The sequence below is a fragment of the Falco peregrinus genome, chromosome 2, assembly GCF_023634155.1.
Source record: "Falco peregrinus isolate bFalPer1 chromosome 2, bFalPer1.pri, whole genome shotgun sequence".
NCBI lineage: Eukaryota > Metazoa > Chordata > Aves > Falconiformes > Falconidae > Falco > Falco peregrinus.
Window position 1 is genome coordinate 112,696,254 of NC_073722.1, and position 18,334 is coordinate 112,714,587.

The 18,334-nt window shown below is 56.8% G+C and overlaps 1 protein-coding gene across 1 annotated transcript in view; it reads right to left on the reverse strand.

Annotated features, from left to right (window-relative positions):
* The window catches only part of CLUH (clustered mitochondria homolog), a 40,897-nt gene extending 23,210 nt beyond the window's left edge, over positions 1-17,687 (reverse strand). The window contains exons 1-5 of the mRNA XM_055797717.1: positions 17,103-17,687; positions 2,823-3,019; positions 1,054-1,225; positions 748-891; positions 413-540 (exon numbers count right to left, since the gene is read on the reverse strand). Coding sequence (XP_055653692.1) covers positions 413-540; positions 748-891; positions 1,054-1,225; positions 2,823-3,019; positions 17,103-17,220 — 759 coding nt within the window. The 5' untranslated portion in view covers positions 17,221-17,687. The remainder of the gene's footprint in view (positions 1-412; positions 541-747; positions 892-1,053; positions 1,226-2,822; positions 3,020-17,102) is intronic.
* Positions 17,688-18,334: the final 647 nt, after the last annotated feature.

Sequence of the window (18,334 nt, forward strand, 5' to 3'; positions counted from 1 at the left end):
CCTGGGCCTTTGGGCTGCACAAGGCATGGATTTCTTGCTGTACTGGTTTTCAAGTGGCAGCTTCTAAACCAGAATCCAAGTGGGAGGGTATGGGAAAGCTAAGGGTAATTTGTAGTGATCTGCAGATCCTGTCTCCAGGACTTTGCAGGGAAGTGCTGTTCTCCCTTCCCTGCCACCCCTCCCTACAGACTGGCCATTTCATGCTCAGCAGATGTCCAGACTCTGTGTCCAGTGCTTTGCACACAAGCTCTTGGACTTTATTCTTTTGGCTAAGCAGTGCTATTCCAGCACTCATTAAGCATCTAGCAGAACAAATCCCAAAGTCCACTTCAGTGCAGCTTTCAATCCCCAAGCATCAGTTTGCTGCAAGGAATGTGCCGATAGCTGTTTTAATGACACAGGAGAACTCTACCTTCCAGTCTCTGTTCTGGGGCTGAAGGGCACACAGGGGTCTCTCTTTGCTACCTGGCAGGATATGTTCAGGAGGGGTGCAGTCAATTTGTTCCATTTCAGTACCTTTCTTCTTCCGTTTTCCACTGTCTAGAACAGAGATAGAAAGTCAGTGCTGACAGACACAGCGTTCCCTCCTCCAGTAATTATTCAAGGAGGAAAGCAGAAGTGCTCCGAGTGTTTCTCTGCACTCCTGAATAATGTGGGACAGCTGATGGCTAATGATGTGTTTTAACTAAGCAAGGAGTCAGGGGAATGAAAACACTGACACACCAGAGAAGCCTTTTTGCCCCATACCTCCCAGGTCTCCTTCAGTGAAGACACTCAAGAAGGACAATGAATTACAGTCCACACCATTGAAAGCATCTGATGGGTCAAGACTCTTCAGAAGGTCCCGAATGTGACGGACATGTATCCTGGCTTCTCGCACTGTGTACGGTTCTGATGAGTGAAAAGGGAGGAAAGAAACTCGGATTACACAGTTGCTTACTCCTTTGGCACGCAGGTCTCAAAAAGGAACCACAGGAAAAGACTGCCAGGTGGCCAAAACCACTCCCTATGAACACCCTCACTTTCTCCCTCCTGAAGTCTGAAGGAACTTGCCTTCCACCACTTTCAGCAGCGAGCCCTCCTGCAGTCCTTCAATAGTTTTCAGCTCAGCAAAGTTGTCTAGGACATTGCCATCCAGCTGCAGAGAGAAGCAAGTCCGGTGGCAGGTATCCTCACGGTCCATCAAAACTTGGTGGATCTCTTGCACCATCTCTTGAGGAGAGACCTTAAGAAGAGAAAGACCCAGACAGTTATTCTCAATCCTCACACGTGTTCTTGCCAAACTTTGTCCCTCTGCTGCAAAATCAAACACCTCTTGTTACCTCTCCAGGCTTAGAAAGGCAGACTCTGGCTCTCCCTACCAGGAAGATCAGTTCTGTTTCTGCTGAGAAGGCACTGCCACCTCTAGCAGGGTCAGCCACCCCAGCTCCATCCCTCAGGGCTCGACACCCAGAAATGTAACAGCCTGGTGCTGTGCCGAGCACTCGGCATGGGACAGAGGTGGCAGAGAAGGAACAGAAAGTGGTGGGGGAACCCAGAGACTCTTCCCTTACCCGTTCACACTGTGCATTTGTGGCAAGGCTTTGAATGATGCACATGGAAAACAGACTATTTCCTCCACTCAGTTTGTTGTGGTACCCACGGCACAGTGCGGCATGTCCACGCCAGTGCCGCACCTCCAGGGCATGCCGCCTGCAAGCGTATGGCTCCCGCGATGCAAGAAGCCACCCCAGCTTGTGCACCAGAGCTGCTCTCCTACCTCCCTGCTCTGGCTCCAGCATCACTGACACTGCTCTCAAGCCAGCAGGACTCAGGGTAGTTTACATAAGCTGCTGTAAACAACGTGGCCTGCTATTATTAGCCCATTAAAACTAACAGCCAAGGGGATTTAAAGGAGAAAAAAGCTAGGCTGAGATACAACTAGTTCCACAGGCGATGCAATTTCACTGCACTCTCTGCTGGTCTTGGGGAGATAAGACTTCCCACTGGGTTTAGACTCCAGACATCTCTCCCCAGAACTAGAGATACTTCATTCAAATTATTTTCAGTGAAGTATTAAGCTAAATCAGAACATCCGTTAGGTATGTGAAAGCCTGTCCTGATCTGGTGGCACATGTCATTGTCCCCATGACACAGGCGGAGCTCTCTGTGCAGGGGGGAAGGGAAGACTGCATTGCTCCCTTGATCCTCAGGCTGCCGCTTGAGCTCCCTGAGCTGTGCTAGCACCTGTTGCTGTACTAAGCCCAGGTTAGCCCAAGGGAGCATCATGCCAAAACCATTCGGCAAGCAAGGGATTTTCCCCTCCTGAGAGTCAGACTCAGAAATCCTGTTTTCCCAGAAGCGGGAAGGCCATTTCCCCAGTGCTCGGGTCCACGCCTGCACCCCTCTGAGATGGGCAGAGAGAAGCTACACCTCAGCTCATTCTCCCTCCCCTCGCTTCACACCTGGGATCCGGAACAAAACACCTCCCCATCCTCAGGGAGCCTAGGCAGGCCTGCGCCAGACAGCCTGTTGCTCACATCTCCTTTTCTTTCCTTTTTCTCTAGAAGCCACTGGTCAGGCAGCTTCTCTCCTGCACCCTCCATGCCTTGCTGCCTCCTTCCCCAATTAATGCCACCAAAGGACGGACAAGCGAGGGAGCCGTGAGCACAGTACTGTCCAGACTGTGGGAGCTAGTAGGGGCCTTCCTGGGCACAGTCCTCTGCCCCTTCCAACCTAGCTGGTTGAAGACCGTGCTGCATGTGCCCTGGCTCAAATGCTTCCTGCCACCGCCTCCTCCAGCACCACCTCCATTCCCCTCCCCAGCTGGCAAAGGGAGGTACCTGCAGGGAAAAGGGCTCTATTCCTGGCGCACAGATCTTGACAGTAAATCCCGTGTCCTGTATGACAATGACCTCCTGGTCGTTCCCATCTTCTCCTGGGTCAGCCTCCTCATGGCCATTCTGCCTGGCATCCTTCTCGTCCTTAAGGCTCTCGTGCGGGCCGCTGCCGTTCATCAGTGCCACACCAGACGGGTGCTCTGGGCAAAAACAGAAGGATTTAGACAAGGTCTGAGCAAACGGACAGTCCTCACCGAGTGTTTGGAGACTGGTTCAGACACCACCACCATCCTGGGGCCAACCCAAGTGAACCAGGGGTTAAAAGGCAGCAAGCATTTTATTCTGCACTTGGTGTTTACTAGGCACAGATGTGCCAGGCCCTTCCCTCCCTTCCCCTCACAGCTTAATTAACATGCTCTCACTTGCCTGCAGGGTTTTCGTCTTCCACAAATCCTGTGTGGAGAGGGGAGGGAAGGAAAGCAGGAAGGATGGGTCAGTGTACAACACATTCAGCTTAGTCTTAAGAAGCCTCTTAATTAAAAGAGATGGGCGTGTGGTGCTTTGCAGCCTAGAGGCAGCTGTAACCTCTGCACCAACATGTTACACAGCTCCTAACATACCTCCTGGTACGCTACTGTTGAGCCAGGAGAGCAGGGAGGGGAAGACACGGCAGTTGCATTGCTAAGCTGTGCATCAGGTGGGAGCCAGGTTACTCCACAGGCACACAAACAGCTCCCACGCCCCTACCTGCATCTGGCCACCCTCTGCATTTCCAAAATACTTCGCAGAGATCCCATGGTGCCAGGGCGAGGCTTTGCCTAAGCAATTTTATTCAAGAAAAAGATGACGACATTTTAAGTGCTCATTTAGACAGATGCGTCACAGGGAAGGGAGCTCTCTGCACCTACTTCACTGCTCCAGCAATGAAGTTTTCTTTTCCAGTAAGGTGGACAGCATCAGAGAGCTGATAGAGCTTCCTAAATCTTGTCTCCTAGAGCAGCCTACACCCACCAAACCAGGCTGCAGACCATGCTAAAGAGGACCAAGGTGCTGCCAGAGTAAGCTGGAACAGCGAAAAAGACCCTTGGAGAGAAGGAAGAGACCCTCTTGCCCCCAGCCTGGGGACCCTCTGGCCCAGACGGCAAATGCTGGAAGGGAGCAGGCACAGTGCCCTGAGGGGCGCATTTGCAGTACAGCTGTCCCGTGCCAGCATACACAGCCAGCACACCCAGCTGCTGGACCCCCAGAGCCACACACAGCAGTTCCAGCTTGGTGCTCCCAAGCAGCCGCTCACCAGCTGCGCAAATGGAGCAGGCTGGGGGCTTTCCCAGGCAGCAGCAACGGCCTTTCCAAAAGGCTGCACGGGGTCAGAGCAGCTCAAAGCCAGGTTAACACCATGAGGCTGCTGAGCACCAAGCTACAGTCCTCCAGCCAGCTCCACCTGGCAGGTCTCTTTCCTCCTCCTCCCCTCCTAGCAAGGCATCCATCCCAGCCCTGGCTGTGCTCCAGGGAAGATGGCAGCTCAGCCTCCACCACTTCTGAAATGCAGACTGGTGCTGTGGCTTGAAGACCTAAAGCTGCCACGGCTAGTTCCTGCCTACCAGCCCCAACTGCTCTGGCAGCCCAGAAAAAGTCATCCAACCTTTACTGTGTACAAGAACAGGGCTGGAAACGCCACATCCCCTGCACGCCTCTGGAGCGCAACACAGGCTGCAGCAATGAGCCCTGCTGGAGTGTCCCCAGAGGGTCATACTCCTGTTCCAGACTATGGCTGCCAACAGCCAACGCGCCTCAGAGAGGACTGTCAAGGCTGAATTAGGACACTATAAAAGAGCAAGAAACACAAGGAAAGCACACCCGTTCCAGAAGGCAGCAGGTAACAGAGCTACCTTAAGCAGCCTCTGCTGCCTTCAGCATCTCAGCAGCTGCTGTTCATGTTCCCTGTCACTTTGCTTATGTCCCCAGCACAAGCTGTTCATTTCTTTGACAGATGAAGCCACAGGCAAGCCAGACAAGAGGCCTGGCTCTGGCTCCAGCAAGCTGCAGTCATGCTAGAAAGGAGGAAGAAAAGCTCTACATAAGAGTGCCCCAAGAGATGTGGTTTCAGAAAAACCACACCATGCCCAGAGGGCTGGGGAGAGCCCCTCGTCACACCCTGCAGCCAGCACAGCCACACTCCTGGACTGCCTGAACATGTAAGGACAAGGAGGGAGAGCAGAAAAGCCATCACAGAAATGCTACACCTGAGGCTGCTTGTACCATTGACGGGACGACCCGCCAGGCTCCTGAGCCAGGCACAGTCCAGCCCCTGCCCACCCCAGCAGGGAAGGATCCCTGAACTTTTGCTCCTGCTTTAGCAGCCAGAAATGGGAGGCAGAACTTGGTTACAAGGAAGGCTGCAGCACTGGCTGAAGACCCAGCAGAGCCCACCTTCAATCGCTGTGGCAGCGGCCAAAGGCCAAATCCAGGCACAGCTGCACTGGTGCTGCCCACCAACCCGAGACCCCCAGTCTCCACCTGTCCGTGACCAAGGAGCTTTTCCAACAGAGTCACAGATGACAAGCTCGAGGTGCTGCTCACCAACAGCTGACTTTTGCTGGCAGCTGAGGCGTGGAAGGAGCAGCCCGTGGGATGTGCTGGCTCCTGCCTTTCTGCTCTCATTCCCAGCCACGATGCCTGTCCTGATGCCCCTGCAGCCTACCCTACGCCATGCTCAGGCCCACCCCTGCACCTGATAATCATGCTAAAGGTTTGACCAAGGATGCTTTCCAACCAACCAACTCATCAACAGTAGCAAGGTGGGTGCTGAAGCTACCCCTGTGTCACAACAGTTGGCAGGGTATTCCCAAAAGAAACACCATCATCTTTGAGTAAATGTGACTTGTCTTTTTTCTAAGCAAGATCCTGCAAAGAAGGTGCCTCCATAAAGAGCAGAAATTAACCAGCCAGCCTGGAGCTGCAGGTGGGGAGAAGGGAAGCAGTGTATAGGGACTAACCAAACCAGGAGACATGTGTCACACGAGAGCTGAGCACCCATATGCATGCTGGCCTCAAATGCAGCAAACACCTTCAGCTGCAAAGCAAAGACAGGGAAAGCCTGCACAAGACAAGAAGTCACCAGCCAGGACCACACCTCTGCTGTTCACTACTCTGTGGTATCACAGCCCCAAACTACTGATTGTTTCAGAAATCTGAAGACTGTTTCCTGTCTGTGGAAATACAACCTATTTGCACTTTTCATCCCTCTTTCCCTTCTTGAGTGAAGTTGGGGCTGATACAGCTCTGCACTCTGTAACAGAAGAGACATGTTGAGGCAACACCTTCCTGTCTCCTTATGCCAGAAGATCCAGCTCCAGACAACACTGTCTTAAGTTTAGAAACAAAAGTTAAGCCTGCACTGAAAAAGACCAGCTGTCCAGCAGGTAAACCCTTTGATTTAAGGCCAGCAAAGGCTTTCCAGTGGGGTTTTTACAGAATGGGTATGTTTCAAAGAAAACTGTGTGTTTTGTTTCAACCCTGGCTGACAGCATGCCTGCCTGGAGGAAGCGTTGCCTGCTGCGTGCCAACATCCTGCGTGCTCTCCCCATGGGCAAGCTTCACCCACCTGCCTGGAAGCGGTCCCCGTGCTGCCTGCTGCAGACCAGCTGTGCTGCAGCCTCAGCAGCACCAGCAGGGAGAGGGAGGCAAAAGCATTGGCCACCTGATTTCAGCACACTCAAGATGGCAGGAAGAGCAACAGGGATACCCGAAAGACACCTGTAGAGACCTCTCTGCTGTTACCTGCTCAACGTTCAAGCCCCAAAGGGGGCAGGAGCTGTGTTATTTGCGAGCTCTTGCCCACAGGAGAGTGCGCCATGCAATGCAGCCCAGACTGTTTCATGGAAGGCAGCTGAGTCACAGGGAAGCGGTTCCACCCGCTCCGGGGGCACTACCCAGCCACTCCTCCCGCTTACCGCCCTGCTCACGCTGCTGGAGATGGAGCAAGGAGATCCCTTCCTGGGTACACGTCAGCCTCGAGATGCAGTTCTGCGGTTTCGACCAAAGGCTGTGACCTCCAGTCGCCCCTGTCACTCCACAGGATGCACCAGCACCCCAGCAAGGACCCTGCTCCTTTCAGCCCCTGGTGCGTACCCCCAGGCATGGCTGAGGCTGCTGAGCTCCAGCTTGTGCTGGCTGGCAGCCGAGCTGTAACACGATGTTCTCACTGCTACTCAGAGCACAGCGTGAGCAAACCTCGAGTGCAGGCAAGACTACAGCGTCAGGAGAACAGGCAAAGCAAAACACTGAGGAGGGGAGAAGGCGGCACAGACACCACCTCACCGGGAGGAATCAACCCAGGCTCGCACCTGGCAGAGAAGATCACATAAGGATTAAGTTTTGTCTTTGCACCTGGACGACAAGTACACATGCCAAGGTGACAGGCCCTGTTTTAATCACCCTTCCTATTCACAGCAAGCCTGCAGAGGTGACGGGCACCTCACGAACTCAACCAGTCAGGATCCTGGTGTGAAAGAGGGTGCACACCTGAACCTGAATATGCTGGCTGCATACAGTGATAGATAGCACAGATTATGGGAAACGTTAATCACTTAATGTTCAAACAAATCTTCTAAACCAGAGTCAGTCACTAATCCTTTTCTTCAATTATCAGGTCAAAAAGATGGCAACACTACGCTGCTGTGAGTTCGCCTGGTCTGGAGGGACTGCTCCATAGATGAGGAGTTCCCTTCCCTGCATCTAGTAACAGCACAGATTATCAGAGGCACAAGACTGGAAATTAAAACCCTACCATTTCTGTCACCAAGTTTAGGAGCGCATTTCTTGTTACTGGCTCTAGAGTCATTCTGAGGGCCCAAATTCTGCCTTTCCCTCCTCAAAAGCATTTCGAATCCTGAGCAGCATGAGAGTTTCTGCACGATCTTGCGGCCAGCTGGGCCTGCAGCCCAGACACCTGCCGCTGGCATGGAGAGCACACACAGTGCTAAACCAGAAACCAAGCAGCCAGCCCGGGTCACTCACACTGCACATCCCCTCATGCTGCTGGGTGCACCGCAAGACAGCATTCGAGACCAAAATTCGGCCACTGCACAGCAACTGAACAAAACCAAAATACAGTGACAAAGGCAAAATTTGACCGTGAGACTTAAAAATAAAAAAAACCCTGAGTTTCTCCTATCTTAGAAGTCCTGGCAAGAACAAAAGCCACTCTGACTTACCGTTTGGTGCCATGCTGGAGTGACTGGCGTCGACTCCAGCCATGGTACACCAGCTTGGGGAGAAGCAGGAGAGGAGAAAAGCAAGATGCGGCCAAGCAGGCGGCTGCTCCCCTCCCACACTGCAGCAAGTGGCTGGGGCCCCACTGTCCCCACAGTGCTGGGAAGATGCACCAGGTGAAGGAACATGCCATCGCTGCGCTCAGGGCAGCCGCGGAGCCGCTCCATCGCTGCAGGTCAGGCGTCTCCCACCCATGGCAGCTCAAGCGAGCCAAAGACTCCAAGCAAATGCTGCTCCAGTCCCTCACTGCCCCATGCTCCTGCCTGCTGCAGATCCGCTCCCATCCTTTACAAGGGCCACGTTTGCAGCCACAAACAAGAGAAAGATTTGCCATATGAATTAAAAAAAAAAAAATAATAAGCAAACCCCCCTTATGTTTGTTTCACTGACAAGGGACAGTCCCCTCTGTGGTACACACCCCGGGTGGGATATCTCACCACCTTCCTCCTTTTCCTTCTGCCATGAAGTTAAAACATCACCTGGCCTCCCCTGCCCTTCATCCTGCCCCATCCCACGGGCACATGCAGCCACCACCACCATGACGGGCATACAGTGTTTTGTCTACACAGAGCGTGACAGAGTGCCATGCCACTGAGCACCTAGCAGTGTGAGCTTCTTTTTCTTTCTCCTCTTCTTCTGCTGCTGCTGCTTTGAGGGCAGTGCCTGCGCCTGAGAGTCAGGATCACAGCTGGACCTACTGCCGGGGCAGACAGTGGGGTCTGTCATTACAAAACCAGTACTTGTGCCTCGCACCTCAGGTGACACCTCTTCAGTGGGGACAGGCAGCACAACTGTCCTTTGGGCCGGCAGGATTTTCCCCATGCTTGCTGGCAGAGCAGAAGGCGGCATCCCAGGGCTCCCCAGAGAGACATCAGTACCTCTGCATTCTGGCATGCTGTCTGGGCCCACCGAGGCTGTGTCTAAACACAAGGCTGCTTGTCCATCACCGTGGCCCTGGCCGGTGGGACGTGCTCCAGGGGCTGCATCCCCCCCGTCAGCTGCTGCCACGTGCTCCTCCCGGCGGCAGGATCTATGGGCTAAGCTGCTGTCCTCAAGTTTCATGCAGCTCTGGCAGACCTCAAGCGACAGGGCATGATCGACCAGCCCTGCCGGCCCTTCCCCAAGGTCGGCTGGAAGGACAGCCACCGCACCGGATGCCTCTGTCTGCTGGAGCAGACCAGCAGCGCCAACGCTGGGTTTCAAACAGCTCTTATCACAGACCGTCACTGTTCCTTCATCGTCCTTGGCCTTGGATAGGTCCTGGATGTATTCAGCGTACTTCTGCAGGCTTCCAGTCACTGCCTCGCTGGGGATGATGTCTGGATACAACCCAGCATACTGGGCAGCTTCTGGTATCTCCGGGTAGATGGTGCAGCTCATGGCAGGCTTTGGTAAGAGGGGTGACCTCTCATCGGGCGAGTTAAAGCTGCGCGTCTGGAAGATTAGATCAGTGACATGCCTGCAGCAGTTTGCAAAAAGGCTGTTCCCCATGATCACAGGCAGGCTGGCTCATACAGCACCAAGTTAGAAAATTCAGTTTTGTTTGCACACATATACTGAAGTCCCCGCAAGGCAAACTCCCACGTGGCAGCCCTCACCTGCTGCAGCCAGGACCTGCTCGCCTTCTCACGCAGAAGGCCTCCTTCTCCACAGAAAAACCCTACTTGGCCCCAGGGTGGCAAGACAGAGGGCCAGCAGCTGACTTTGTGCAGTATCCCATGCGCCCTGAGCTCATGTCCTGTGTGCTTGCCAGGATCGGACACCAGGCTCACAGCAGCTCCCCCAAAGCGCTGGTCAGCAACCTTCATCCACCGCACACCGTCGCCCCGCTCCCCAGCCGCCACGCTCACAGCACCACAGTACCCGCAAAGCCCAAAAGTAGCTCCCGCAGCTGAAGCGCTCCTCTCCCTGCCGCGCCAGAACAAAACCAGACGTGTGTCTAACAGGTTCTTCAGGCACACTCGCGGAGGGATGCCGGCCCAATCACCCCGGCCCAGGGGGGTTATAAATAGCCCGATCTCGAGTGCTGCACCAGTGCAGCATGGGACGACTGCTGGAGCGCTTCAGCGCTGCCAAACCTGTAAGCAAGTGGATGCATTGAATTACAAGGCGAGGGCAGTTACTATGGCACGGCTGGGCCCAGGCACAGCCATCCATACTAAGCAGGACAAGCACAAAACAGCCAGGCACTGAATCAATAAGCAGTCTCCAGACGAATTTTCTGTCCTCTCACCCTGCTCTGCTGTATCAAACGCAAACAAACCACAAAACCACACACCCGCCCCCAAACACAACTCCTCTCTTATTGTTACTTTAAGAAATCCCAGCAACTAAAGCAGAGATTATGGAGCCAGAGATTTCGGCAAGCACAGGGCGCCCCAGGGAGGCTGCAGCCGAGCAGGCCGCAGCATGCCTCTGGTGAGGCCGTGCCGCAGCCACCTGGCTCCTCGCCTTGTCCTGCCGGGACCAGCCAGGCACCGTGGCCCTCCGTGCATCCCGCAGCGTTCAGCTGCTCGGGTCCCTTCAGCCGCCCCGGTTTCTTGGGACACTTGTGAAGAGCTGGAACTTTCAGACACGCAGTGTGATGTGCAAGAGCCACAGCCTAAACTGGCCAGCCCTGGACCTGCCCGGGAAAGCCTTCATGTCTGGGTAGCAAACCTGCCAACCTCCAAAGTCCTGGGCAGCCTGAGCCCCAGCACAGGTTTCCTCAGCGCTCGTCATGGCTTCAAGGACGGGAAGGGGCACAACTCTGCACCAAGCAGAGGAAAAATACGTGCCACAACAATCTCAAAACTAAAACTAACCCAAGACCGCAGCGCTCATGTGATTGCTTGCTCAAGGCCAACACAGCACACACAGGAACAGCGATCCCTTCCTCCAGAGGCGGCCCCGGGAAGGCCAGGAGCAGCCCCCTGAGCCTCCATGCCAGCAAGCCACTTGCCAGAAGAAAGGCAGAAATGGGCTGAGGAACAGACCCAAAGCTCTCCACAGGAAACCCTGACTAGCTTCTGTTGTCCTTTTAAAGAGGAGAGGAATCAGAAGCAAGGTCTGTCCCGCTCCAACTCATGTGAGCTCCTGCCCCAGTAAGCAAGGGGCCCCAGGCACCCCCATGGCTGCTCCTCCGGCGCAGGAGCTGCCAGGCCTCGGAGCCTCAGACAAGGCACCCCTTGGCCTCGCAAGCCAGCACCAACTTTCAGACTGCACCAGTAACTCCTGTTTTTCCGATTATTTTGAAGGAGTTCAGATGTATTGACAGCTTCAACTCTTCCTCTTTATCCACAGACCTCTGAAGAGGCAAAACCTCCCCCTGGAGCAGTACCTGGTCAGGTCTCATGAGGCCAAGCAGCATTTCTTCAGCTCAAGCCAAAGCACGTTCAGAGCAGCGGGGTATGTGCTAGCTTTAACATGCAAAGGCTGGTGTCAGTATAGCAAATGCAAATTAAATTTTAGCTGAATAATAAATCAAACAAAATAAATAGTTTAATGAATGTAAATAAACTGACTAAATTAATAGGTATTAGCTCCAGAGATGGCCCCAGTGGAAACGTTTCTGCAGGACATCCCATCAGGGGAGGTGGGAGACAGCAGAAGTGCCTCCAGCTACCTCCCTGGTGGAAGCCACAGCTTCCCAGAAACATCCAGCACTTTAGGTGCAACAAACACTGCTTTTACTAAGGGCCCACGCTGAAATATGAGAGCAGCTCTACTGCCATCATTAAACCCAAATTGGATATAACCCATCTGTGGGTAGAGGTATAAACACTGCATTTATTTTTCAGCAGCACTGTAACACCGGGGACCGACCCACACAGTGAGCGTAGTGGGGCTGCAGCATGCAGCGCTCTCGACAAGGGCCCTGGGCTTGCTGGTCTGGAAACCTCTCCTCTGGCACTAACAATCCATGGATGGCAGGTGGGGAAATTATTCATTCCTAGCTCTGGTGCATCCACAGTAAAATCTGGCTGGATACACCTAAACAACTCAAGCCGCATTCCAGCCTGTTTGTGGCTTTTCTGTATTTGTATCGATACAGGGACACTTGCATTGCAGCCATGCCCCAGGGCACTCATGGGGTCCCACAGCTGCTGGCTCAGGCACTTACAAGCACCAAAATGCCTCATACTTTGCATCTGGCACCCTGAGTTACCCACGCTGTGCTCTCCACATCTGGGAGCCACATTTAAACCCATTTGTAAACTTTCTGTCTGGCCAAAACTTCGGAAAATTAGTCCTGAACCCAGCTGGCTAGGTGATCCTGCTACAACAACATGCAATTCAAACATCACAGAAAACAGGAACAAAGACTAGGACCTAGGGCAAAGTGCAAAGACCAGCACCAGCAAAAACATCAACTATGTCAGGAAGAGCATGTTTCTCAACTTTAAAGAGAAGAGAGCTGAACGAAGGAATCACATTTCAGGCAGGTACTGAGAATCAGTCGATAACTCTCAAAGTACATGTATCTTATTCTGGGACATACCTTAGCTGCAGAAAGATACCGAGACGGCGAGGGCCCAAGACAGTGAGCTAGCCTGTTAGACTCTGGGTGCAGGGGGACCAGCAGAACATCAGGTTGCAGACAGAAGCAGCTGCACTGGGAGCCACTGCTCCAGAGTGTCACAGGGAAGGCTTTGGCTTCACCCCGTGCTACCACTGGTGCCTGTCACCACAACAGCTCCAGGGAAAACTCCATGCAGCACAAGCCTGGAAAGACCAACTTTGCCAGTCCTGAGAGCCCTACATGAATCTTCACGTGGCCGAGCCCCTGGACCCACAAATGCAACAGGGAGCTCTGGGTAGGGTTCGCAGAGGAGAGCAGACGGCTGCAACACTGTCCTCAGCAGCTCCTGCTGCCTTGCTGCATCCCACGGCACAGATGTGCCCATCAGCCCACAGCCTCCCACCAGGGCAGCCCCACGCCAGCTGCCTGGGGCCACACACAGCCCCAGGGAAACAGGCTGGGTGGCTGCTCCCCACAGCTGGGCAAGGGCACGCTGCAAGGCAGCAGCCTGGGGAACTCGCCCATCCTGCAAAATCCCTTCTGCCCAGGACACTGAGCAACCTCATCCTACCTCGCACAGTGCCATGACCCGAGCTGGCACCGGAGCCCACCTTAAGCACAGCCGAGCCCACACACTGAGCCTCCAGGCTGGCAGAGGCTTCACAGGCTCCAGTGCCACTGATGGTAAAAGCACGTTACCCCCAGTGCCTGCGCGCAGGGCACTCCAATGCAGTTTGCTAGCAGGCAATATCCACATTACACTTCCAGTCTTGCCCAGCCACAGCAGCAGGATGCTAGCTAGCACAGAGCTGGGAAAGGAGGGCTGATGTCAAGCTAACCTGACCTGCAGGAGCTCTAGGCAAGCAGGGCCAGAGTCATGATCCTGCAGTTTTATGCTGTTGGACAGTAACTACATAAAACTCCTCTGAGCCCACAGGCGCATCAACAGGTTGCAGTAGAGCTTTCCTCTTTAAAGTGGAAGGGAAGGGCAAACTAAGGAAACACATTTTTTTAGAAAACATGCTGTTACTGTAAAGTCACTTAGCTGTAGGGAACCTTACTTCAGTGGCCTGCTTCATAGGATTTTTCCCTCGGGACTGGTCAAGCAGCTGGTGAGCACCACAGCAGTTATTTCTTCAGCTTGAGAAAAAGAGCTTGCTTCGGTGACTGTAAATCTATTTTCCCACCCACCCCAAGAGGGAACACCTGTCACCCATTTAAGTATCTATGCCAAATTGTCAAGAAAATGCCAGATAATCACTCATTCCGGACTCACTAACATTAAAGAGGTAGAATGCAACAGGAAGGTCAACTGGCAAATGGGTACGTGCAAGCTCCACTACTTAAACCATGTGCTTGCAGGAGGCGAGAACCAAATGCTAACCCTCCACCAGCCTTGCTACTACTGGCAAAAAACTGACTTGCTTCCAAAAAGCAACTGCCACCGCTGCCATGGGAGTAGCCATGCTCTGGTTTTCGCCTTCTGCACTCTGTCCAAGCACTGCCCTGTGGACTGGTTTTACCTCTCAAATGCAAATAAAAAAATGCATGAACTTCAGACCTTCAAAGCTTCTGGAAATAACAACTTTCTAGTACAACCAATAGAGCAAAATTGAAGAAAGCAAAGTGAGTGCTGGAAAGCTGCGCCAGGAGACGTGTGTGCTGCCAAGTTTAGTCATTTACCCACGACAAAGACAAACACAGGGCTCTGCAACACAACGCTGGTTTTACTGTGCATGAGGCGGGTCTGCGGGTGGATTTATCTAGGTGCATGTTCCTGACCTACTTACTTCCGCTTTTCAGCTGGGAAACCCAGAAGCAAGGCTGCTCTGGCAGAGCGGCGAGCTTCCAGTGGGAGTGCAACTCTGCTACCCCACCAGCAGAACTGCTCCAGACACCATCCCCTTGGGTCCCCATCCCCCATCTTGGGGCACAGATGTTGTGTTATCGCATTCCTTTCCTCTTCTTAACCTTGTAGCGGTGATCAGATTTCTCTTGCACAATATTCCTCCAATTCTCCCCCTGAAGCCTGTTACAACCACATATTAAAAAGCCCCGACAGCCAGCAATTCAGCCCTTTCCAAAACACCAGCAAACCGCCAAGGTCAGGCGACAGACAGCGATAGCAGATCCCCGAGATTAAGAATCAGTCTTCTGACCTTGTTGCTAATGCACAGCTACACTTACCTCCACAGCAGTTTTCCATTATCACCTGCATTCTCTGCTTTTTTAACAGAAGATGTGGTTGAAGATATGGGCAGCCAGGAAGAACAGAGATGGAGAGGCCTAGCTAGAAAAAGAGCAAATCTTTGGGCAAGGCAAGGTTGAAAAGCATTTTACGGTAGCTAGAACCACTGAGAAACTTGCACAGCAGACAAACTTGTTCTAAGGCAGTGGCAAGCCTACTAACAAAAATAACCCAAGAAACACTGCACACAGTGGTGGTCTCGATCTCAGGAGAGCTAGTAAGAAAGGTAACTTAACCCCTAACTGCCTCCATCAGAAATCATCACAGGAGCCTCAAGTGTTCACATGGTGCTGGGTTTCTGCACTTGGAAGGATGTAGTTTTGTCCAGCTTGGAGGCAGCCATCAGCAGCCAACAGCCCTCTCACCCTTCAGAGGTGGAGAAGGCAGTGCCCAAGTCCCAAAGTGTGGCACGGCAGAGGGTGCATGCCCTCACCAGAGGCCCACCAGGCTCCTGCCCGCTGCCCAGCAGCACCCAGGGCCACCCTCGGACAAAGCAGGCTGCCCCAGATGGGCGCCATGCGGGCCGTGGGGGGTACCCCACTGCCGAGGCTGGGTTTCCCCTGGCAGAAGGAGAGGCCTGGGAAGCTGAACCAGAAGGCTGTCGCCAGCGGGGACAGGCTGCCCCCACCACCACCACCCAGCGCAGCACCTCTGCCTAGGAGCTGTGCTGCCACAGGCACCGCCTCAGCCCCGGGCTCCCAGACAAGACAGGAACCTTCCTCCCCCTCCTCCTCCCCAGACCCAGGAGGTGCCTAAGCAATCGCACAGCGCTGAAACAAGGGGAGGATTTTTCCACCTCCCTGCCTCCTTCAGCAACCAGCCTGCGCCCGGAGAGGCAGGGATTACACTGCGTAACATTTTAACCCAGCTGCTGGCACTGCAAGCGTTACGCCTGCTGTGAAAAACGGTGTGCGGGGGGGGGCTTTGAGTACCACGCTCCTCGCTCTTGAACCATGTCCAACCTGCTACAGCACCAAGAGCCAGTGAACTTTGCTTTAGGTGACAAACTTCAGAAATTCACCTTGCCACCATAAAAATCAGGGGAGGGAGGAAGCGGTAGGTCATTCGCTGAGCGGATACAAGTGCCCCGGGGCTGAAGGCCAGCCACAAACCACACTGCTTCTGCTTTTCTTTTTCCTTGCACACTAAAGATCAGAGAAAAAGGGTGAGCCCGAGGTGAGCGCTCGGGACTGTTAACTTCATGAAGACAGAACGCACCTACAGAGCAACACCCAGAGCAGGGGCAGCCCCCCGCGGGGTCTGCACCTAGGGGAGGTGCTGGGGACCGTGCGGGCAGGGGCTGCACCTCGCCCCTGGCCTGAGCCCCCCCGTCTCTGATTTAACGCAAGCGCAGCCTGCGAGGAGCCGGTTAGGACAGGCAGTTTCCCGCTGAAGCTGCCAACAAGCCACCTGCCCTTCCTGGGAAAACCCACGTTGCTGTGGCTGTTTCCCAACGCGCCAGTGGCTCCCGCACCCCACGCCCGGGAGCGCGGCCCGCTCCCGCCCTCCGCACCAGCGCCCAACCACCGGCGCACCCACGGGGGCACCCACCGCGCGCGGCCCGGGGCCGCCCCTACCGCCCGCTTTCTGCTCGGCGCCGCCGGAGGCCGCTCCCCGCCGCCAGGGCCCGGGCACCGGCCTCCGCCCCGGCCCGCCCCGCCACCGCGGGGCCGGGCCCAGGGAGCTCACGGGGCCCCGAGCGGCCGCTCCCCCCCCCCCCCGCCTGCGGCCGCGTGGTGGTGCGGCCCGGTGAAGGTGACCTTCACCGGGCCCGGGGCTCCCCGCTCCGCCGGGACAGGCCCGGCCACGGCCCCGCCGCTCCCCCGGGCCCCCGCTCGGCCTCGCCGGGACGCGGAAGAGCCGCGGGGAACTCGCCTCCCGGCCCGGTGGCCTCCGGCCCCGGCGGCCAGCAACTCCCCGGGGCTGCGCAAAGCCTCCCCGAGCCGCCGGGCGGGCGTCGGGCCCCGGCCCGGCCTCCCCTCGAGAAATGCGGGGCCCAGGGGCGCCGGGAGCCCGACCCCGCGGCGGGGCAGGCGGGCCGGGCCCGGGCCGCTCCGCCGGGCTCTGCCCTGCCGGGAGGAGCAACCTAAGTTGGCAGAAGCACCGCGGGGCCCCGCCGCGGGCCCGGGGCCCGCTCCCCCGGCACCCCGCCGCCCCCCCAGGCAAGGCGGCGGCAGAGCCTGCCCCGCCGGCGCGAGCACCCCCGGGGGCGGGCGGCCCGGCCCGCGCTCCCTCCGCAGGCCCCAGCGCCCCCCCTTACCGGGGCGCTGCTGCGTCTCCGCCGGCCTCCTGCCGCGGGGGGCCGGCTCCTGCTGCTCGGCGCCCTGCGCGACGGCCGGCACGGCAGCCGGCGGCATCTCGTCCGCCTTAATGACCATGGGGCCGCGCCGCGCCCGCCCGCCGCGAAGGACAGCGCCGCTCCGGCCCCACGTGGTGCCGCGACCCCGCGCCGCTACGGCGCGCCGCCCGGGACCAACCTCCGCGCCCGGCGGCAACGCCTTAAAGGGGCCGCGCCCGAAACGCCCCTCCGGGCGGCCGCCGCACCCGCCGCGGGGCCGCGGCGTGGGGCCGGGCTGCCGCGGCGGCCCCGCGCCAGGCGGGGCGGCGGGGGGCACGGCCAGGGGGGGCCCGGTCAAGGTCACCGGCCGCCGCGGCCGCTCGCTGCCGCCCCGGCTGCATGCGACCTTCCCGCAGGCCGCAAGGTCGCCAGGCGGGCGGGCCGCGGCCGGGGCGGGCCAGCGCCCGGCGGGTCCCGCGGGGCTGAGGGGGCGCCCCGCCGGTGGCGCGGGGTCTCCGCACCCGCCGGCCCCGTTCCCGGGCGGCGGGGAACGGGCGAGCGCCGGCAGAACGGCTCAAACCCCGGCGTCTTCCCGCGGCGGGCGCCGGGGCCGGTAGGGCCCGTGGGACACGCTGCGCACCCCTCGCCCCGCGGCCAGGCATGGCAGGTAGCCCCGGCCGGGTCACGGCGGGGGTCGTGGGAGGGCCAGGAGTGGAAGGGGCCTTAACGGTACCCCAAGGGGTCGCGCTCTTCTCCGGAGCGAGTGATCTGAGGAGCGGGAACGGCCTCGGGCTGCGCCAGGGGAGGCTCAGCCTGGGTGTCTGGAAAAATGTCTCCACCGCCAGGGTGGTCGAGCACTGGGACGGGCTGCCCGGGGAGCTGCTGGGGTCACCATGCGGGAGGCGTTTGGAAAACACGCGGATGCGGCGCTTGGGGACATGGGTTAGTGATGGGCTCGGCAGTGCTGGGGCAACGGCTGGGCTCGATGGGCTCAAAGGTCTTTTCCAACCTAAACAATTCTATCATCACCTCATCCCCCTCCCCGCCACGGGCAGGGCCACCTCCCGCCAGCCCGGGTGGCTCCCAGCCCCGTCCCCCCGGCCCTGAGCCCTGCCAGGGACGGGCACCCACCGCCGCTCTGGGCGGCCTGGCCCGGCGCCTCACTGCCCTCGCGGTACAGAATTTTCCCTAATGTCTAATATAAACGTGCCCTC